This window comes from Anolis carolinensis, chromosome 2 (assembly GCF_035594765.1).
Source record: "Anolis carolinensis isolate JA03-04 chromosome 2, rAnoCar3.1.pri, whole genome shotgun sequence".
NCBI lineage: Eukaryota > Metazoa > Chordata > Lepidosauria > Squamata > Dactyloidae > Anolis > Anolis carolinensis.
Genome location: NC_085842.1, coordinates 173,516,330 through 173,539,781, shown reverse-complemented (window position 1 = coordinate 173,539,781; position 23,452 = coordinate 173,516,330). Strand labels below are relative to the sequence as shown.

Sequence of the window (23,452 nt, the reverse complement as noted above, 5' to 3'; positions counted from 1 at the left end):
CTCTGGTTGGCCTCTGGGGAGGGTTATAGGAGGGCATGATCCGGGAAAATATGCTGCTTTCATGCTGTTTCTGGGAACATCTGTTTTGCAAATCAACCCCATTTCTATCCCGATGTATTGCCAATGCTCTTTCCCTTCGCAAAAAACAGAGCCGAACATCTTTCCTTGACTTTCTGTCAAAGGAAGAGAAGAGGGAGAGATTGAAAGAGAGACTGAGACAAGGCAAAGTAAGCATTACTTGGTTCCTTCTTACCTAATTTACGTGATCCTACAAAAGCTTTAACCTGAAATTGGTCCCATTGATGAGGGAGAGAACATGCTATGTCTGTACTATTTAAGCCCCAAATATCTCAGCCCAGTGTACTTCAAACACATAAGCACTTGTTTTCATCATGTCTGACTGTTTAAGGTAATTGAGGTAAGACTACTCATTTCTCATGATGCCTTTAGAAAATTTCAAATCACTTTAAAAGCTTATGGCAGGAAATGGAGAAGCTTTTAAAAATGTTTATATATAGGAATTTCCCCATGTGCTCTAATGAATTGAAATTTATACCTCTAACTCACATCTCCTTTAAAGATTTTCCCTATTATGCCTGAATTGCATTATAAATATGGAGAAAAATGAATTTGCTGTCACTGTGACCATTCATAGAATCATAGAATAGTAGAGTTGGAAGAGACCTGATGGGCCATCCAGTCCAACCCCCCTGCCAAGAAGCAGGAAATCGCATTCAAAGCACCCCCGACAGATGGCCATCCAGCCTCTGTTTAAGAGCCTCCAAAGAAGGATCCTCCACCACAGTCGGGGAGAGAGAGTTCCACTGCCGAACAGCCCTCACAGTGAGGAAGTTCTTCCTGATGTTCTGGTGGAATCTCCTTTCCTGTAGTTTGAAGCCATTGTTCCGCATCCTAGTCTGCAGGGCAACAGAAAACAAGCTTGCTCCCTCCTCCCTATGACTTCGCCTCACATATTTGTACATGGCTATCATGTCTCCTCTCAGCCTTCTCTTCTGCAGGCTAAACATGCCCAGTTCTTTAAGTCGCTCCTCATAGGGCTTGTTCTCCAGACCTTTGATCATTTTAGTTGCCCTCCTCTGGACACATTCCAGCTTGTCAATATCTCCCTTCAACTCCGGTGCCCAGAATTGGACACAGTATTCCAGGTGTGGTCTGACCAAGGCAGAATAGAGGGGTAGCATGACTTCCCTAGATCTAGATGCTATACCCCTATTGATGCAGGCCAAAATCCCGTTGGCTTTCTTAGCAGCCGCATCACATTGCTGTACCCGACAAAAATGTGGTGACCTGTATATAGTGGCCCAATCATTCCTAAGCCCTGTTGAGCGTTCATCCTTTATGAGTAGGAGTAGCTTTTAAAATATTTCTATACCTCTCCTTTATGGAGATCTGTGTAGTCTATACAAGGCTTAATCAGACCAGTGTTTTTTCAGCTTTAGCTATATCAAGTGCTCCAAATATTCCCTGGTCTTTACCAGGAGGAAAAGCTGTGGGAGAAATTCTCTCTTCACATGTCACAGTCTGTTTGGGTTCCAAGGGAAGCCTTACTTAATATGTGAGCACTCTGTTAGATGCTGGGACCGTACAAGCCTAGTTTGTAGTTCATTTAAAATGATGTGCAAACCTAGCAATAGTATTTTGGATTGTTCCCCAGTAAGCCACAAATAGAATCTAAGGTTTGTCTTGTTTCTCTGGCTCATTTGCAGGGGTGAAAGAGAGAACAAGCCATTGTGCCAGCTGTTGCTATATTTACATGTCATGCATTAAAAACTGTGGCTCAAAGTCTGTGGCCGTATCTGTTGTGCCTTCCGAAATGATTGGGCAACATTACTGTGTCTTCTATTTTACATCATGGAAGCCCTGGTTTAACTGAAGATGACCCATCATTCTGGTTTCCTATCAGTCCTACTTGAAACTGAAGCAATTAAACCCGGTGGTTCATAGCTTTTGGTCCTCGATGTTTTTGGACAAGTTCCTGGAAATATCAGCAAACATGGCTTAACAGTAAGGAATTTTGGGAGCTGTAGTATAAAACATTTAGAGGATCATAGGTTGAGAGCTACTAAGGTAAAGGTAAAGGTTTTCTCCTGACATTAAGTCTAGTCGTGTCCGACTCTGGGGCTTGGAGCTCATCTCTTTTTCTAAGCCGAAGAGCCAGCATTGGCTATAGATGCCTCCAAGGTCATGTGACCGGCATGACTGCATGGAGTGCCGTTACCTTCCCGCCGGAGCGGTACCTATTGATCTACTCACATTTGCATGTTTTTAAACTGCTAGGCTGGCAGAAGCTGGGGCTAACAACAGGAGCTCACCCCCGCTCTCCAGATTTGAACTGCCGACCTTTCGGTCAGCAAGTTCAGCAGCTCATCGGTTTAATCGGCTGTGCCACCGGGGGCTCCGAGAGCTTCTAGGCTAAATGCAATTTGACTTATTGCGATGGCAGAACACTCAAGTGTGGCTCCTGCTAGTACTAGAGGTCCTAACATTTTGGATATAATTACAGAGCAATACTGTATTTGAAAGCATGTATCAGTGCCATTTTTGATGCATATCTTTGACAACAGGCTAAGACAAATTCATTGTTTGCCGACTGTGGTCGTAAAATAATAGGGAAAAACTGTGGAGGTGAAGTAATGCTGAGCTGGAGCAAGTCCCCTGAGTGTTTGAAATCTAACAGATGTTGCTCTTCAGAGATAACTCAAAAGTTTATAAAAATGCAACAGCTTGGATCCCTCTATTATTAAAATTAAGATATATAACGACTATTGTCAAAATGCCCAAATAAAGAACACAGACTTGGTGTGATGGAAAGTGCAAGCAATCTACTCATTTAAAATATCTATGAATATTAACATGCAATCGTATTTTGGATCTGGCTCCCACTGGAGGATGTTGATCTGTATGGCACTTTTCTAAGCTCTTTTGTTTGTTTAAAATGTTTTTAGTTGCCTGCCCTGTCAAGAGTATACAAGGAAGCCAACACAACAAGATTATAAAAATATGGCATTCAGTGAGGTTCACAGCAAAATGGAAGGCCATGTGATCTAAAGTTGTAGAATGAAGTGGTAATTTTGCTGCTACATTGAGCTATATGTGTATTTGTGGGTGGTTAACTTTGCTGAACTGTTCAAGATGTTAAAACAAGGCAACAAATCCATTCCTGTCCATTATGGAATCCATTCCTGTCTCTGGACCCTTCCATACTACCATATAATCCTGGTTATCAAAGCAGATAATCCACATCATCTGCTTTAATCTGGATGATATGAGTCTACACTGCCATATAATCCAGTTCAAAAAAGATAATCTGGATTTTATATGCTTTCCCTGACTAGAAAGCAGGGGCTGAGGGCATTTGTTAAGAAGTGGCCTTTTCTCTTCTCCCTTACAGCTTGTTTCCTGACTAATTTCTGATATTATACCAGCAAGACTTTCTGTAGACATCAATAGGTTATTGAGGTGGACAGTCCCCCTTTGAACGAATTCCTTCCTGATAGGAAGAATTCCCATCTTTTCCAAATCCTCCTGAATAGCTCTTTGAGATAAAATGTTAGATGAAACCTTAGCAGAGTCAAATCCTAAGAAGACCCATTATATGCCTTGTTCCCCCCAAATTCTTGACGAAACAAAAACTTGCCACCAAAAGTAGATAGGGATAGACTTCAAATCAAACATATCCAGTGCAAACATTTCAAAGGCTGATCCTGGGAAATATCACATTCCTGGGCCATATTCATTCGAGCTCTGGTCCATGAACCCAACTAGTCACCCTGATGAAAATTTCAGTCCAGACTATAAAGCTAATCTGTATCTTTAAGAAAGTGAATCTTGGGGACCCAATTTATTAAACCTGATGATGGATTAAGTGTCTTAATGGCTTTACTTTAGCCATGCAGGTAAGATAGTAGTTTTCCTGTTTAAAAAGAGTGAGGGGAAAAGTGACCTATGGTGTCCAAATTCCTTTTGTGGCTGAGAATAGAAATACAGTTGTAGATATTTCTTCAAAGAGCCAATTCAGTCAGAATATGAGCTGGCTTACTTATACAAGTAATTGCCTTTATGTGGTCCACTTGTGTGAGTAGCCTTGAAGGGGGGAGACTTTGAAGGATAAGAGCTGTGGTGGCATAATGGGTTAAAGCCGTGTGCCGGCTGAACTGCTGACATGAAGGTTGGGTTGCTGACCTAAAAGTTGCCAGCTCTGATCTGTTAGCAGGGGTGAGCTCCTGTCTGTCAGCTCTAGCTTGTGGAGACATGAGAGAAGCCTCCCTACTAACTCATCCCAGCATCCTCTTGGTAATGTCTCTGTAGGCAGCCAATTCCCTCACACCAGAAGTGACTTGTTCTCTTGTTAGGAAGCCCTAAAACCTACTGGGTTAGATATCTATGGGATTCTGGGAGTTGGGAATCCAAAAATCACGTTAAAAAAGTAATTCTCCAAACTCCGGAGCCCAAAATAAGTATGATACAAATCAGGGTACATTCCTCTAAACTCCATCTAGCTCAGCTATGCTTTCTGCAAACAACATTTTTAGAAACTATGTTTAAGAAGATCTACAAAGAAAGGGTAACAGCACATCACCGCTCAGACATGAAACCCAGTGGGTGACCTTGGGCAAGTCACACTCTCTCAAAGGAAGGCAATGACAAATCTCTTCTGAACAAATCATGCCAAGAAATCTCTGTGATAGAGTTGCTTTAGGGTCGTTATAACTCACAACTTCAAGGCACACAACAATAACAAAAAGGTACTTATATCTTTCCTCTCCGGGATTAAAAAAAGCCAGCTTTGAGTTGAAAAACCTGCAGGTGAGAAATTCTTAAGTTGCCCATCCTTCCTTTGCTCCAGCTCTTACCCTTGCCAACCTGATTAAACTTTTGCAAAAACAAAAAGCAGCCAAGCCGCAGAGGGAGAAAAACATTAGCTCTGTTTAGTCTAAGCCTTGGAATATGCCTTTTCGAAAAGAAAAAAAGAAAAAAGAGCCCCTCAATGGAGATCAGTTTTGTAAGCAAATGATTCTGTGAATGAGGTAGCTATCGTGTTATCTAAAAGACTCTCTGAAATCTGCTGGATCAAAGATGTAATATGTCACTTTTCCAATGCCAGGCATTCATGCCCCATCTGCCATCACGTAACAAACATCCTGTTCTGTTTTTCTTGGTTTGGTCTTTTTGCATTACTTCAGAGAATCATGACCAGTAGGTATCTCAACATTGGTTTTGTGGCCAGATTGCAGGGGTCACAAAACCCAAGAGCCACAAGGAACTTCTTTGAAAAGACCTCAGCACATTCCTTGGGACGGTACACTTACACCTTTTTTTTCAATTCTGAATTTCAAGCAACTGTTACTTCATACAGTTAATATTTTTTCTGCATTTTTGGGGTGATCACATGAGACTGGTTCATCAGGAACATGGTGTTACTCTGTTTTGCTTTTAAAGAAAGGCAGCAAGACATTCGTGAACCTTGGCCAGACCAATAGATGCTGTGTTTACATACGTGCCAACTTCTGGCTCCCCCCAGTTCTTGAATGCTTTACCTGGAGGCTTCTAGGATCAGACTAGCTGTTAAGTTGATTTTTTTCTGCTTTTTATTTTGAGGTTTTGGCACATCATTTTATTTTGTGGAAAGGGAAAGAGGAATTCAGGATCTCTGGGTTTATCTAACAGTCCTTATGAGTTTTCTTTTTCAAAGTATCCTTCTTTCTAGCCTGAAAATGATGAAGAAAAGAATAACAAACTCAAAACAGGCTAGCTCACAGAGAATATTTTCTGCCAAAATAGCTGCCTGGTTGATTTTTGTTTGTTTTTAGCTAGTTGGCTCTTAAACTTCCCGAATGCTAAAGAAGGGAGCATTTGCAAATGGAAATCCTTGCAGCTGTACCATTCCCTGGTGACTTGAACTGGACTTTATATCCAGAATGAAGGGCTCTTTCTTCCCTCCCCAAAGTGAGAAATCTTCTAATTCTGCAGAGGTGTCTGCTCTGCCTGGTGCATCTGTGTTCATTTACAATTTATTTTAAAAAGCAGAAAAAATGAAAAGAAAGCCAAAACTGTTGATTTTAAAAGTCACAGGGATACTCCAATCTCTCTCTGTCTTTCTCGACATCTTGGTAAACTTGATGCAGTGCATTGTTTCTCTATCTTTCTCTGGGATCTTGCATAATTTGTAGAAAAAAATCATTTGTTTGTCTCAATCTTTTCTGAAAACTACCAGGAATTCCTTAGGGCCCTTCTAAATTTTTTATGAGTCAAGCTTAGATTTCTAGACAAAAGTCCCCTGCAGAAATGAATAAATATTTCAAATCCTTAGGCATTTGCAACAAATTTATTTTCCCCAGAGAATTTTCCAGTCATGAGAATAGCCCCTGGCTCATGTTCCATTCATTGGAACTTGAATGAGAAGAGTCACCTTTTGGCACCCTCTTGTGAAGTCTGGTGAATCAGAACCAAATGTTCTCTTTCCTATGATGGCAAACCAGATGCTCTGGATAACCAGTTAGGGATAATGTTACTGGGCTAGATGGACAAATGGGCAAATAGAATATTGGATTGTCTTCTATGTCTCTAAGATTTTGATATTAACAAATAAATATGCAGAAAAAGTGAAATGGGAAAGCAACCTGATTTTCAAACGGTGGGTGAGTCTAAAACTGAACTGCTAGTGCACAGCCATACTGTTGAAAATGATGAGACTGGAAAACAGAAGGATTCACTTCATACATGGAGGATCTACTGTGATTTTTTTTTTAAAAAAAAAATTCCTTCATATTTTTCTTGCCAATCCTTTCTTGGATATACATGAGAGTATGCTGTAGTGTAAAATATCAACACTGGAAAGATTCAATACCACCACCACCACCACCACCACCACCACCACCATGGCTCCACACTTGCTTGTTTCTCAAGAACCAGTACAGCCATTTGTATAAAGCAACAGAAGTCTAAAATGAGAAAGGTGTTTGAGTACCACTTGACCACTTCACACCATTCCCTCACACACCACAAAGCCAACTGCTACAAATGTGCAGTCCTACTCCTCACCTACTTGACAACAAGTTCTCTCTCTTCCTTCATATCACTTTCCCCCCAACTCCGCCTCAGTGACGTCTTCATCCTCAACAAGAAAGCACCACAGAAAGGCTTTCACCATACTCCTTTAGTGAGGCCACCATGATGGGGTACAGATGAAATGCACCACACTGCTTTTTAAATATGTTTTAGATTTGCTTTTGGTTGAATCCACAGAAATAGAACCTGTGGATACATAAGCTTCTGCTGTACATTTTGGCTTCATTTAGAAGCAAAATCTCTTCCATAGGACCAGAACTTGAAGTTTCTTTTTTTGAATTACAACTCCAAATTCTCCACCATCATGGCCAATGTTTATATTGTCTGAGTAATTTGTGATGCTGTAGTCCCCAAAAGTAACTTTTTTTACACTCTGTATGAAATTGAGTGAAGTATGAGCTCATTAAGAGAGCTTATGCTTCACTTAAAGGTGGTGATAGATTCAGCCCTTGGTATCAGAGGAGTCAGAGTACAGGGTAATGTGGAAGATATTGGCCTGAAATCCCAGCCAGTCCTTGCAGCCATCCCACTGAAGATAAATGACCCAACTTGGCATAAAGCAGCTCTCTTCTTTCCTATTGAAAAAGCTGAGCAAGCACAAGGCTTTTGGAGGAACAATCCTGACAGTGGCAAAGGAAAGGGAATCTGCTACCGATTTGCAGAGTTTCGACAAGGCAGAAGGAAGGTGTGTTGTGGCTGTGGCTGGAATTGCCCCTGGAAGCTGGTCCCTATGGCGCTGTTGAGCGGGAGGTCATGCTTCGTCAGGTTTGAGGCCTTGGAGGATATCGTTCCATGACAGGCTCTGTAAATCCAGGACAAGGCTTGGGTTTCTCCAAAAGCATTTTGACAGGCTCATTCGGGGTGAGATTAATTGGGGGGGACGAGAAGCCGTCCTGAGCGGATAAAGCAGGCAGTTGGGGGAGGGGGGAGGAAAAGAAGGGGGGAGCGGAATGCCTTTTGTGTCTGAGTGGCAGGTCCCAGGGGTCAGCCATAGGGATGGTTTAACAAGAATATCCAATTATAATAACAGATAAGCTAGAGCTTTTGCAGCGCTATAACTCCCTTGAGCTGATCTGCAGCTGCTGGGTACTCTGTAGGCCTTGGTTCACATCTCCCACTTTGCCACATACTCCTTAGGTAGCCTTGTGTAAGGATTTCCTTAGCAGATTTTTTTATGAGTGGGGGCAATTCTTACAGTTCACTTTACAACTTAAACTGAATTAACTGAAAGACCCAGGGCTGTGCTTACTTAAACCCTTGTAATTTGAATATGAATTGCACCAATGGGGCATGATTCTCAGTTAAAATTGCTCCAGAACTTGGAAGAGTTGCTCTTTGGGATTACAATCCCCAAAAATACCCTATGTAGCAGAACCAGATTTTGGTAGCATCCAAAGCATCTTCCTTCAAATTCTGACATACATTACTCTGATTGGGCAGGTCTAAATCAGTTTGGTATAGGAAAGCTCTCAAACCACATATTTTCCTGTAACAATAATAAGAGTAAATTATTTTCAATCTGATATCCTAGCATTTTGTGCTAGACAAGCCAGAGAGAGAGAGATGAGACCTTTCAATTCCAAATCGTTTTGTCTCTTGGATAACTTGCTTTGGGTTGTACGTTTTATTGCTCTTTTGCAACATAGTTCCCTCAGTCGGTGCTAATGGCATTGACTTCTTGGCTTGCCTTGCCTATTTATTTTGCACGTGTGTGATTGGACAAAGCTCCAAGGCATTGAAGATGGGCAGCAATTAGCAGATAGCAGCTGTGTCATGCTGAATGTCTTCCTTGAAAAATCGACCTCTGGCAGCAGATGTGGTGTGAATTAATGCCTTGCCTACCAAGCCGAGTTACAAATGTCTAAAAAGACTTGTATGCTTTTTGGAGGAATACCCAGATCTGCTGTGCCTTGTATCCTAGATTCCTTTCTCCATTGTTAATACTTGAGGCAGATTAAGCTTGACTCTACCCTTGATGGAGACGGTTGTACAATTTACTCTGCAAATATTAGAGCATTTGATCTTGTGTTAGAATATGATGTACCAGTTGATGGGCCCAAGCCAAAGGAGGGTTTGTGAGCTTCCAGTGGTTTATGTGGCCAGCTCTGAGGATGATTAGTCAGACATCTCTGGAAACTCACAACATTTGCTGCTGTTTGTCCTCAACACCCTGTCCATTGGAAACATGCTGCTTCGTACAGAGTGTTCATTTATCTACCAGGGCAAGTAGGATAGCTTGGACACCTTACCTTTTTTTTAATGCAATTTTCATGGATAGTGGCCATGCTGGTTGGAAGATTTTGTGGGCAGTAGCCCAAACAAATAAAGTTTCCAGGCTTTGACCATCACCTTTGATCATTCTCTCTGTATAAAGAGTTCTGTCATGAGTAAGTGCCTTTGCCATAGCATAGAAGTTATGCTTACCATTTTGGAAAGAGACTATTCTTTGCATGAAATGTTAATTTTACTTTTAGACAAACTATGTGGACTGAAATCTTTACACAGATACTAGTTGATACCCTGGGAATGTTACCCATTATGCTGCTTCGGTTTATAAATAAAGATTGGGTGTACACGTGTGATTCCGTGTGCATTTTTTAAAGATTAATTTATGACTGTAGTCGCTTGGATTCTTTCCCCCACTGTTTGGCAGCATTACCTATTGATGAGGAAAATGATGACTGCCTTGCTGTGATGAGGAGGCGTAGCTAAAACCATAAGAGGAGATGGAAAAATCCAGGTATTCAGTAGTCACCAGAAGCAAATAAAATGGTAACTAGCACCCATATTTCTGGCGGTAGTGCCTAAGAAGCAGATTATTTAACTGGTTTTGTTTATATTGCAAAGACAAGACTTGGTGCAGGCCATTCTTTCCTTTCCCTGTTTCCCTTCACATCACTACAATAGTTTACATTGAGAAGTAGTCATTGGCCTAAGGTAGCAAATATTTGCCTGGATAAGTATTTGAACCAGAATTTCTCAGATCATTACAGTTCATTACCATAACTGATAGATTAACCTTGGCATCTGATTTTTCCTCCTCTTGTATAAGACCAGGTTTTTGCCACTTTTTGTTTTCTTCTCCTTGTCTCTGTTCCTTTCTTTGCTCAGTTAACTGCCTTCTCTTTCAGTCTATTTTAATACAGTAAAATTGTAAAAGCACTAGAAAAATAGATGAAGTTTTCTGTGTGCTCCTTTCCATCTCTTGTATCTTCCTGACTTGTTTGCTCCTTCATGAGATTTAGGTGCCTCCTAATAGAAGTAGTAGTAATAATAATAATAATCATCATCATCATCATCTTTATTCATATTCTGCTTCATCTCCCCGAGAGGACTCAGGGCGGATTACAGAACACACATACCGCAGACATTCAATGCCCTTATACAATTAACAAGGACAGACAATACACAAACAGAGGTAAAGGTATTTCCCATCTTATTTCTGGTATCTTGGAGTCTGTGTTTGACTCCGGCCATGGGATGTGTGTGCTATTGCTCCATTTTCCATGCCGAGGAGCTTTGTCATCCTTAGATGTCCCCCCGATTGATGTCCTTAAGGGCGCCTTTATTGCCTCCCTGCTAAAATTGGTACCTATTTATCTACTCACATTTCTGCTTTCGATCTGCTAGGTGGGTGGGGAGCTAGGGCTAACGGCGGGTGCTCACTCCAACCCGGGCTGAAACTGCTCCAATACAAACATTACAATATCTGGGCTTGAATACAAACATTATAAAGCCTTGGCCCCTGCTGTTCCCAAGCTTTTTCTTGTACTGTTGGTACTAGTGAGAGCTGTCCTCCTCCTAGGTGAAGTAGTGATGGATTTCCTTGGATCTAGAAGAGCAGGGGGCTACATCTCCTTTCTTGCCCATAGTTCATCTTCAGGGTCATATATTCCTTGTTCTTCAATATATCATGCAAAAAAGATGGGATGCTGTGGCCTCAGAGTTGACCCCACATTGGGTAAATGAGACAACATGGGGTTCATGAGCAGTCTGGGTGTGGTTAAAATAAACTTTCAGTGAAATATTTCATGGACAGGTAGAGTCCAGTAGTATTTTTGCTCTGTTGAATATTGACAAAACTATACTCCCCTTCCTTTCTCATTGTCCTGCCATTTTGTTTTCTTTTGGGCTGTGCACAGGCTTTCTCCCTATCCCAGAAACCAACTCCTCAGGGTCACTTTCTTGTTGACTGAGGTGATATCTTCTGGATGGAGAAGATAATGTTTTCCTTACACTGCCCCAAACCTCAACAACAAGAGTTTTTGACTCTAGATTGTTCTAGATTTATTATGACATAAAGAGGGAGAATGTGGTTCAGACACACCTTTGCCTGTAAGTGAAAAAAGCTCTGCATGATCTCAATCTTTTTCTTTGATGCTTTGTGGAATCGCAGAAGCTTAGAAAGAGTTTTAGCAGAATGTGACCGTGGAGATGTCATTCTTCTGTCAGGCTTTCCCCCATAACCTCTCATACAATTCTGAAACCTTTGAGCCTGTTCACTTTTTTTTTTTTTTGCTCACCCTTCATTGTTTCACATATTTCAAAATTCTGCCTCATGGAAATTTTTTAGCTTCTGTCCTGCTTTTTCCTAGAAGATGATTTACCATATTTCTGTCAGCACAGATGGGTATTACTGTGTTTCTGCCTTGTAGTCTGTGTCAAAACTTGGACAAAATGACGTTCTGTTGTGTGGGGATAAGGAAGCTCTAGTCCAAACAAGAAGCTTTTTCGTGGTCTGCTGCACATTCCTCAAATCAAGCTGTGCACCTAGAACCTTCTAGATACGTAGTTGAGGGTGGTAAAGAGACAACAACCTTCTTGTTCACCTCTTTTCTCACCAGTAATAGCACCAGGATCATTAAGATGTTTCAATGTCTTTCATTTTCTCAGCTATTATTTCAGCGGTGTTTGGTATTCTACATTACTGGAACAAAGTTGTATTGAAAACCTTTCCGTCTTTGCTCACAGTATTTACCTCTTACCTTGGAAGCAACCTGTGCCTTTCAACTCCATAGACCACCACATCAACACCTAACAGGAATCTTCCTGTTTTTCAAATGTCGGGTGGTTGGACAGGATGGACAGTCTTCTGAAAGACATCCTTTAGTGAAAAGGATTCTCTGTTTGCAGAGAGCAACTCTTGCATGTCAAAATAATTACATCAAATATTCTCCTACAGCAGAACTGGGAAAACTTTTTCTCTTCACTGAAGGCTTCATTCCTTTGGAAGAAATTTTTGAGCGACATATACTGGCTTTGGGTGGGATGAGAGCCATCATCTAAAAGGATCCCTGCTCCCTTTATATCACTGAATAATGGAAGGATGTAACTATAACACTATATTACACATTTTTTGTTCCTGTGTTATAAATGTCATTTCCTAATTGGTTCTACTATAAAAAACAAGGAAAAAGTTTTATTAAACTGCAGGCACTTTGTTTTTGTGGGACATCTCATAGTCTCAACCAATTCAACATAGTTTGTGGCAGCCACAAAAACCAAGTTTCTGGAATTTAATAACTACTTTCAAAGTAAACACCGCACAATTAAACAGGAAATAACACTTTCAAACCAGAAACAGATTTTTTTTCAAATTTTGTTACATAGTGCAATACTTGGGAAAGTAATCCTTCAGTTGTGATTGGATCAATCAGTGAAAAATTCCTTCCCTCTCAGTTTTTATCAATAGATCCTTAGGGTAGATATGAGTGGACAAGTAGCTAGCTTGTAAAAAACCTAGTTAGCTAGTAACTTTGTCAGACTCATTTTAAAACCTGATACAGCACAGATTTTCATGCCTTCAGTGTATTTCTTATTTTTAAAGTAATTTTGAGAACGAGCCTTTGAGACAGCCCTATAATATTGTCATATTAAATAGTGGCTTATCTAAAGCCACCTGGTGAATTTGTGATTGAGGTATGATGTGAAATGAGGACTTCTTGTCTCATGCTTTACACTCTTGGCCATATAATTCCAGCAGGGAGTTGAACTGAATGGCCTTGTGGTCCCCCCTCAACTGTGATTCTATGGGTTAGTTTTTGTGTTTGTACGTGAACATACATACACACAGGTGAGAAGGTTGGATAGGTTTAGATTCTCAAGAGAGACCTTGGTTTTGTGACTTTAAAGTCTGCTGAGGTAGACTTGGCCTCCATCAATGTGCCCTGGGTTACCTGTCATCGTGGACCACAGTGGATTCTGTGTGACAAAGGATGGACTTATCTGGAAAGTGTTTTCAGTCAGAGTGGAGATTTTTTAAAAGCTGTGTATCCTACGGCAGATGGATACCTAAACATGTCACGATTTAATTATCCTTTCTGCAGAGAGTGAAATTCTAACCAACCAAACATCAAAACTGGATCTAAATGTTCCAATAAGCAGTTTGGGTATGAATTGTACTTTCTGTAAAGAGGGTTAGATTTGATGGTTGTGGTGTGGTTTCCAGCTACCAATTAATCAGTATTTGGCTTTTTCTGTCCAGTGCTGACTTGCTACATTTTACATTTTTAAAGGCCTTTTTGGTTTTGGTTTTGTTTGTGCTTTGTCTAATGTGTAAATACAATTTGAAAAATGCTGTAGGCTCCCAAGAGATAAATTACTCGAGCTAAATGGTCTTTAAAATCTGCTTCGCACCCTGATTTTTGGCTCCTGCTTTGCTCTAATTAATACCTCGCATTTTAATCCTGCTCTTTCCTGAAGTGTCATGAATATGGATGAGTGTTGGGTCAGGGCCAGAGTCATTTTGCTTTTAAAGTAGCCAGTCCTGTGAGATTTCATTTTCAATGACATCTCTTATTAAAGAAAATAACCTTTCTTTTTTTCTTTTTCTCTTTTGTCTAGCACCGAAGACATGTAGCCCTAAACAGTTTGCATGTAAAGATCAAATCACATGCATATCCAAGGGCTGGAGGTGCGATGGGGAGAAAGATTGTCCAGATGGTTCGGATGAATCTCCTGATATATGTATGTATCTCCTTCCTTTCTTCTTTTAGTAACTGGTTTCTGTATATTATCTAGCAGTATATATTACTGACCAAAGTCTCTTTATTCATTCATTTTGTTTGAGCATTCTACAGCTTGTTCCATATGTTCCGTCTTCTCTCTACCTTGGAGAAATTAGAACAAGATAACAGAACAGGGAACATTGCATAAGTCCCTCATCTTCTCCAAATCACTAGCTTGAGTACAATTTTTTCCCACCATTCCTTCATGGAGCTCAAGGCAGTTTATATGATCTTCCTCACTTTTTAAAAAGCCTCACAATAATTTTGTATGATAGATCAGACTGAAAGATGGTAACTGGCCCAAGGTCATGCATTCAGCTTCCGGATTGAATTCAGATTGGAATCTGTGTCTTCCTAATATAATTCTCTAATCCAGAGCTTTCCAAACATTTAATGTTTGTGACATATTTTTTTAGACATGTATGATTTTGTGACACAATAATTCAGTTTTACTGAAAAACTGGAGGTTAAACCAGCCCCTTATAAGGGATATGGACACATATAAAATGTAATAATGAAATATATGGGGGTGGGGGACAACATGTCTCCCAAAGTCCTTTCATTTATTTTTTAATATGTGATTTATTACTTATTTCACGTAGACTCAGAGGTTTCTTGTTACGTTCATGTGACACACTTGCACACAACAGCCAACACACTAATTTGTTACGACACAGTTTGAAAGGCTCTGCTGTAATCACTATTACACTGTACTAAGTTGCTGGAACATACCGTTTACTTCTTATGATGGCATGCAACATCTATGAGAAAATTTGAAATAATATTTGCAGCATTTCTGAATATGTTTATAAAATTTAGCTTGCACCTACATTTGTTTGCTACCTACTGACCCTTCTCCTTTGGTGGTTTGGCTCCTCACTAGAAATGTCTGAGAATTAAACTGAATACTGAAACCACCATCTCGCACATGAAAGTTAAACTGTTGGGAAGAAAGGGTCCAGCTTACCTTTTGCTTTTTCTGCAAGATGCTTGGATACAGGAAAGTACTTTTCCCTGTCTCAGTACTTTCATTTCCTTTAAAAATTAAATTGAAACCTTTCTTCATTTTTTAAATAAGTGTTTGATTAATATCACCATGCAGCAGGTGAGTAACAAATGATTTGTTGCAGGATCTGAATATATTACATCAGATAATGTGCATTCTTTTATTAATAAATTAATTTGAAGGCAAAGCTGGCTGTTAAGAGGAGTGTAGTCATGGTTAGTCACCAGCCCCACTCCTACACTTACCAGTTTACATAAAGCATAGATTGTTATCAGGCATCTTTTCTTTCTTTCCATGCTATGCTGTTGTTAGGTTGAGTTTTTCCTCCATTATCATCTCGTCTCCTGGCAGAGTTATTTACCCCCCCCCCCCAAAAAAAAACCCCCGGAAATATTTTTGTGCTCATATTAATATTCTTCCTCCCTCGAAAAGCATCAGTTCCAGCTTTCAACCACTTTCCCTGAAAGCTACTATTATAATCAGTAGGACAGCTCTGAAATCAGGAGGGTATAGACCATTAGCTGCTCCACAGAGAAAAATACATAGAGTGCAATTGAAACAGCAAAAATGAAAAGTGAAGGCATAGCAGAAAACTGAAAAGCAATGTCTTGACTGCCACAACAAAGTGGGAAGAAGGCTCTACTGGGTCAAATTGGACTTATCTATTGATTCTATAGTATAGTTCAGATATTTTGGGCTTTCCCTTCTGATGGGTAGCTTTCATTGGTATGTGGAGTGTCCACAAGATGATAGGTTTTGATAGCCATGAAGGTAATATTGTTGACCTGTCATTTCCCGTACCACATACATTCAATTATCAGCTTTGTGATTATTATTTTTTTAGCAAACTGGCTTTGAAGTTTTGTTTTGTTTTTAAATGGAAACTTGGGAAAACTGAAAGTTACTTCCAAAAGCATCACTGGACTAGAGCTTGGAAAAGTTACTTTTAGGGCTATGCATCCCAGAATCCTCCAGCATGCTGCCTGAGGAACCCCAGGAGCTGCAGTTCAAATTTTCCTTTTTAAAAATTATGCAAGTACCCAGCTGTTTTTCAGATCATTATATATGTGTGAGCCAGGTTTTAGGCCATGGCAGAAAGTATTAGTGACCTAGATATAAATCCTGTCTTAGCCACATAAGTAGCTTTAACATTCTGAAAATGTAATATTATTGTTTATACAATAGAGCAACATTTTTTGCATACCATACTTGAAGTAAGAATGTGATTAGTCTTTATAATTCTAGTAACATTAAGTAACTCTTAAAACCGTGCCCCTGTATTACATTTGTTCTGTATGTACTGTACCCGTGTGAGATTAATTAGTTGGTAGTGTGATTAGTTAACTGGCATTTAATATGTTTTGGAGAGTGTTTCAAAATTGGTCTCATGCATTGTCTAATAGTATTCTAAGGTGGTTGTTGTGACAACACAAAGAATTCAAAACTTGTGGCAAGTAGTTATGCTACCTACAATGACATTCATCATTTATTGGTAATAAACATAGTAACTGGTTCTAACCAGTGAAGTCATTCCACCAGAGTTCCAGTTTGTACCTCTCTGGATATTCCCAAACTGGCAGACATTATCATTTGTCACTAGTGGCTGTGTTGGCCATGGCTGCTCTGTGTCCAAAACAAAATTTTGTTTCCTTACAGAAAATTCATTTTCATCCTTCTGTATAATCCCAGTGCTGATGTGCATATTGGTACATCAGACATTGAACAACTCAACATGATGGCATTAGGCCAGACATTGATTGTTCAAACTGATATCTATGTGGTTCTAAGCACATTAGTGTGGGACCGAGAATTCTGTAACCCATGGACTTTATGTGTCGCTCCAATACACATCCTCTGTCCACAAAATACCTGCCGTCCCCCTCACTGGGGAGAAAGGCCTTAAATGGGCAACTATATCCCCATAAGCCTGGAGGGACGTGATTATTCATGTTAAATATAATGCCCCCTCCCCAATATTTTGTTGATCCAAAATAACACCCCTCCCTCAAAATGCTTAATACAGAGAAGGGCAGGTGTGGCCTGTGGAAATTTGACATCAGTGGAAAATGTGATGGAGGTGGCCCCTGGATCTTTCTTAGTTGCAAAGGGCTGGACTAGTGGAGCAACACAAATGCTTGTAATTGTTGCCATAGTGTTGTACTGAATGTGGACCGAAACTGGAGATGTCTGACCATGGATACCTTCTCAGTCATGTCTGTTATCTACCATGGGTCATAAGAATCATTGCTTTCATTTCCTTTTCCTGCATGTCTGATGGTTAAATGCACTGGAAGGTAACCTTTTTAGCTACCTTCAGCGAATAATTCCACTGGACTTGTTTGAGCTACAACCTTTAATAAGTCAATTTTTCAAGGAAGGCTTTAGCAGGTTGTGTGGAAATATTGAGAATTAAAGATGGATTTTTTAAAGGGCGATTTTGGTTCAGCTGTCTTGTGCAATTTTGTTTTTTCTGGAGGCAACAGAAGGGAGCTGGCATAGTCTGATAGGATAGATTTATCAGCTTTTGTAGCTATGCTTTCTTCATAGATTTAAGCTCTTCTATCTTTCTTCTCAATTCACCAAGAGCAAAATTCATAGAATCATAGAATCACAGAATTTGAAGAGACCACAAGGGCCATTTAGTCCAGTCCTCTTCTGCCATGCAGCAACACATAGTCAAAGCACTAGAGACAAATGGTCATCCAACCTCTGCTTAAAAACTTTCAGAGAAGTAGACTTCATAATCCTCACATTCCTGAACACTAGATTTACAAAAATAATAGTTTTTGTTTTTTTAAAAAAATGAACCATCAACGAGGAACTGTCTAGAACTAGAATATTGACTATTTAAAGTCCAGGACTCATCATTCTTGGCTAGAACTTGCTTGACTCAAATCTCTCCAAACGCCTTTCCTTAACTCCTTCAAGAAACATTGAAAAGAACAAACTGTAGAGGTGGGGGGGGGGGGAGCAGGGCAGCCTGCCCTGTAAAGTAGACTTGACATCAAATGCCAGAATCAAACACCAGAGCAGAACCTGTTAACTCCTAAACTGGCTGGGATTTCTGGGAGTTGTAGGCCAAAACACTTGGGGACCCACAGGTCGAGAACCATTGTGTTGAAGGTTCCCAACCTAATGAAGTTTTGGAATCGGAGCCTCCATACACTGCCTGCTCTCTGCATACTTGTCAACGTTTTCTTTCCAATCCCTTAAGTAGCTTGCCAGACTTTTCTAAGTTTGTAGAGAAGAAAATTCAAACCTTGACCTGAGTATGTATAAGGTGCAAACTTTGGTAGGTATGGAAGGTGAAAATAAAAGAGGGTGAAATTGATGAATATATTAGTAAAGTGAGCAACATTTGAAGGCAAACAATGGAAAATATTTTTTCTTGTGTTCCTTCAAATCACTTTCAGTTGGTGGTTTGCTAAGTTAAATCTATCACAGGTTTTTCCAGATTTGTTCGGAGAGGGTTATTTGAGGCTGAGGAACCCTGGCTTTCCCAAAGTTCCTCCAGAGGGTTTCCTGGTATCCCAAAGTCTGGGACAGCATGCTGAAGTGATTTGAGTGTTAGTGTACAACTCCGTGAAAATGCCTTGGGGAAGCCTTTCGGCCTAAAAGGAAAGAGCAAACACAACCCCCCTCTGAACCAATTTGCCAAGAAAACCCTTTGATTGATGCACCATGAGTAAGAAATGACCTAGACACACAAGAACACATAGAGTCCTAGTCCAGCACTCAGGCCCCAACATCCCACTGTCTCTCAGTCTCTATTTAGTGTGTTTAAACTCACTCAACAAGTGAATAAACTATTTTCTTGAAGAGGAATAAGAAAATCTCAGAGAAACTGAATGACTTTTTTTGTCAATGGATATGTTAGATATCCATGCTTGACATTTTCATGAAGAGTTGGATCATCTTAAGGCAAATATTTGCAACAAAGTATTATATTCCAGGTCTTATTGACAATTAAAAATTAACAAATCACTAGATCTGGATGGGATCCATCCATGACTTTTAAAGAACACAAACATGAAATTGCTGCTCTGACCAAGAAGAGGAAGAACAACTTGTCTCTTTGAATAGCCGCCATATCAAAGGATTGGAAAATGGCCAATGTTAACATCATTTTTAGGAAAAAGACACAGAATATTTAGAGAATTACAGGCCAGTTAGCGTAATGTTCATTCCAAATATGTCAATGGAAATCATGATTAAAGATAGGTTTTTAACAGCTCCATTCTGCCTACTTGCAGCTAATCCCTCCATCCCAACTACCATTGATATGGCTTCAGAAGAAGAGAATAGCAGCCAGCATCTTCTGGTCTTTATCTCTTATACTGTTGTTCCCTTTTCCTTGCTTGTCTTGTCTTTTTCTATTTATAAATTGGAGGGCAGGGAACTGTCAAATCAGTTATTGTAAAGTGCCATGTACACTGATGATTCTATATAAATAAACGATGACAGTGATAAAAAAATTACAATCTTATGAAAGAACTGATATTGTTGAAGAAGAATTCCATGTTTGAAATCTCTTATTGGGACTTCCCTTAGGTATGCCATACAGTTTGGGTTGCTCTATTTAAGGATTTTGTAGAGCTGGGAAAAATGTGGATAAGGATAGTTAAAACAGCCAGGAGTCTTTATAATTTAGAATTAATTCAAATAAAGGCAGAGGAAGTAATATACAGTAGGGGTAGTCCTAAGACCATTTTTGTGGATCCCTGTGCCTCTGAGTTTTGTTTGGGTTTTTTTTTTTTTGGCTTCCAGGTGCCATCTGGAGCATAGTGAGCAAGTTTCCCCATTTTGAGTATCTATGTCGAGGAGCTCTCAGTGGCACAGTGGGTTAAACTGCTGAGGTGCTGAACTTGCTGACCAAAAGGTTGGCGGTTTGAATCCGGGAAACGGGATGAGCTCCCGCTATTAGCCCCAGCTTCTGCCAACCTAGCAGTTTGAAAAAATGCAAATGTGAGTAGATCAATAGGTACTGCTCCGGCGGAAAGGAAACAGCGCTCCATGCAGTCATGCTGGCCACATGGTAGTGTCTACAGACATTGCCAGCTCTTTGGCTTAGAAATGGAGATGAGCACCAACCTCTAGAGTCGGACCCAACTAGACTTAATGTCAGGGAGAAACCTTTACCTTTTTATAGAGGTAATGATTAGGTATGATATAGAGACAGTGGATAAGAAATCTTTTTTCAGTCTCATAATAGTAGAATCCAGGGTCATCCACTGCAGTTGAATAGGGAGAGATTTGGGATGGATAAAAGAGAATAGTTCCTCACACCATTTCAAATGATGGAATTTGCTAACACAGTATGTAGTCGTGAATATTGAGTTAGATGTGTTGGAGGACAAGGCTATCAATGGTTACTAAATGATGGGTATGATCTCCTGCCAGCAACAGATGGATTATGATGCTGAATACCATGGGGGACAGCCAGACAACAGAGAGGAAGGGTTGTTGTCTCCTTGACCTGCTTCTGGGCATCTCATTGACAACTGTAGAAAACTGGTTGCTGGCTATAACAGACTTCGGGCTCTTTTTTGCATTTATATTCTAGGTTTTGTCTAGTGAGTAGTATCCCTGAAGAAAAAGGAGCAAAGCTTTTTCTTTAGTTTTGCCCTAGAGCAGTTAATTTCTGATTATGATAAGAAAAGAGAGCGTATTCTTCTGGGCTCTATGCCAGATTTCTCCAGGGCAACCTTTCAGAGTGAGATACCTGGCAGAGGCCAGAAGTTAAGTGGTTTGTGTATGTGTGTGATTTTTCCTCCGGTTATCTGTGGTAACAGTGAAATAGACACTTTTATTGTGTCAAGACAATGACAGTTTCCAACATATATCACTTTACTTCTAAACTAAGGAAGCAAAGAACAAGTGCAGATTTAAATGTAGTCTATGATATCCTTTAAGGTCTTCTTTTCACATGTGTCACCTGATGTCTGGAAGTTGTAGAAGATCAGAACATCTACCACTGTGATTAGGGATTAGGATACAGTTTTTTATCGTAAAAAATAGAACGTATTATTTTTGAGTTTCCACTTTGACATGTTATGTCAGTCACTTGGGAAAAGTATTTGCCAAACAGTTATTGATTCGAGATGAAATAGTTTCAGTAATAGCTTTAGCAAATTTAGAATTCAGTAGGGGTTTATCAATGTTTTGTTTGTTTCTGTAGTTGGACAGCTGGTAGAAAACGAGATACATTATGATCCCCGTATTCAGGGATTCCATTTACATAGTTTCACTTACCCATGCTCCAAAATACATTGCCTTCCAGAAAGTGTTTGTAGGCTTCTCCCCGATGCAGTTCAATGGTATGCTTCCAGAACAAGTATTTTCAAAATATAGGGTTTCCTGAGATAGAATTAATTTTGTGAGAATTGAGACTAGATCACCATCATGCCACTTTCCATAATGCAGTATTTCTCATCCTGGGGGTTGGGGCCCCTGGGTGGGTCGCGAGGGGACTTCAGTGGGGTCGCCAAAGACCATCAGAAAACACATATTTCTCATGGTCTTAGGAACCCAAATCCTTCCAGTATTTTTTGTTGATCATGGGGGTTCTGTGTGGGAAGTTTGGCCCAATTTCTATCCTTGATGGAGTTCAAGCGGCTCTTTGATTGTAGGTGAACTATAAATCCCAGCAACTACAACTCCTGAATGTCAAGGTCTATTTTCCCCAAACTCCACCAGTGTTCAAATTTGGGCATATTGAGTATTCTTGCCAAGTTTAGTCCAGATCCATTATGGTTTGGAGTCCACAGTGCTCCCTGGATGTAGGTGAACTACAACTCCAGAGCTCAAGGTCAATGCCCACCAAACCTTTCCAGTATTTCCTGTTGGTCTTGGGAGTTCTGTGTGCCAAGTTTGATTCAATTCCATCGTTGGTAGATTTCAGAGTGCTCTTTGATTGTATGTGAACTATAAATCCCAGCAACTACAACTCCCAAATGACAAAATCAATCCCCCCTAACCCCACCAGTATTCAAATTTGGGCATATTGGGTATTTGTGCAAAATTTGGTCCAGTGAATGAACATACATCCTGCATATCAGATATTTACATTATGATTCATAACAGTAGGAAAATTAAAGTTATGAAGTAGCAACAGAAATAATTTTATGGTTGGGGGTCACCACAACATGATGAACTGTATCAAGTGGTCGCGGCATTAGGAAGGCTGGGAACCACTGACATAATGGATTGGACTGCTGGATGGAGAAGCCCAGTTGTCCAGCATCCCGGCTGTGAGGGAATCTGACTTTCACGATTGATAACACCAGGCTAGAGAGACCATTTGGTCTGATTGCAGAGATTTGAGAAGTCATGCTAGGAATTTCTTTAACCCCAAAACAAAATAGGAGCATTTAGAAGCAACAAACAAGTGCAAAATAATTTATTTATTTATTTGTTTATTTATTTATAGTATTTGCATCCTACTTTCTCTCAAAAGAGACTCAAAGATGCAAAAGGTGTGAGAAACAATTGATTTTTCAAAAATTGGTAGCATGTGTGGTACTTACTTGGCATGATAAAGGTCACTGATCCTTCAAAATATATGTCTATTTATTGTATCTTACAAGTTTTAAGTGTGCAAAAGAGTGAATTGCACAACCTGGGCTTTGGGGATGTGGAAAAAAGTATTTTGGGCTTACTAAGCTGCCCCAAGTCCCTTTTGGGAGATGGTAGCGGGATATAAATAAAGTTATTTTTATTAGTAGTACTAATTTTATAATAATAATAATAATAATAATAATAATAATAATAACAACAACAACAACAACAACAACAACAACAACAACAACTCTTGTCCCCTAATCCCCCTTTCAAAGGATTTATTGTAGCTACCTGCAAGAACAAATCTTCCAGTCCTGGACTTCATAATACTGTCTTCTCCCCTTACTAGAAAGATAAGGCGGCGAGGGTCCGGTGCCATAATGGCGTGAGAAAGAGCCAGCTAACAGACCCAGGAGATAGAGGGCTTCCCAGTCTCATGCTTGTGCTGACAGGAAAGATCTGCTTCAGACAGGAGCCAGAAATTAAAGAAGTGGGGGGGGGGGGGGGGAGAGTTGGGAAGAGTGTCACAGTTCATATCCATAGGTTGATGGAGTCAAGCTGACAAGCATTTTTATGCAAGCAGCAGGAAATCCCAATGCTACTTTGTGGTGGGGAGCCTTTGGTTGGATAAAACTTAACAATGCTAACTTAAAACGTCTTCTGGATTGGCCCCTCTGACTTTCAAAACATAAACCGATTTAAGTGCAGGAATTCATTCTTAATTAGGTGGTGGTTTTTCTTGATAACTTGTGGGTTTGACCCTGTAGTAATGAAGCCACAATTTACGTGA

The 23,452-nt window shown here is 40.0% G+C and overlaps 1 protein-coding gene across 4 annotated transcripts in view; it reads left to right on the top strand.

Moving 5' to 3' along the window:
- Positions 1-23,452, top strand: part of lrp1 (LDL receptor related protein 1) — a 384,066-nt gene that overhangs the window by 91,988 nt on the left and 268,626 nt on the right. For all 4 annotated transcript variants that reach the window (XM_062971112.1, XM_062971111.1, XM_062971114.1 and 1 more), the window contains one exon: positions 13,933-14,055. In XM_062971112.1, coding sequence (XP_062827182.1) covers positions 13,933-14,055 — 123 coding nt within the window. The remainder of the gene's footprint in view (positions 1-13,932; positions 14,056-23,452) is intronic.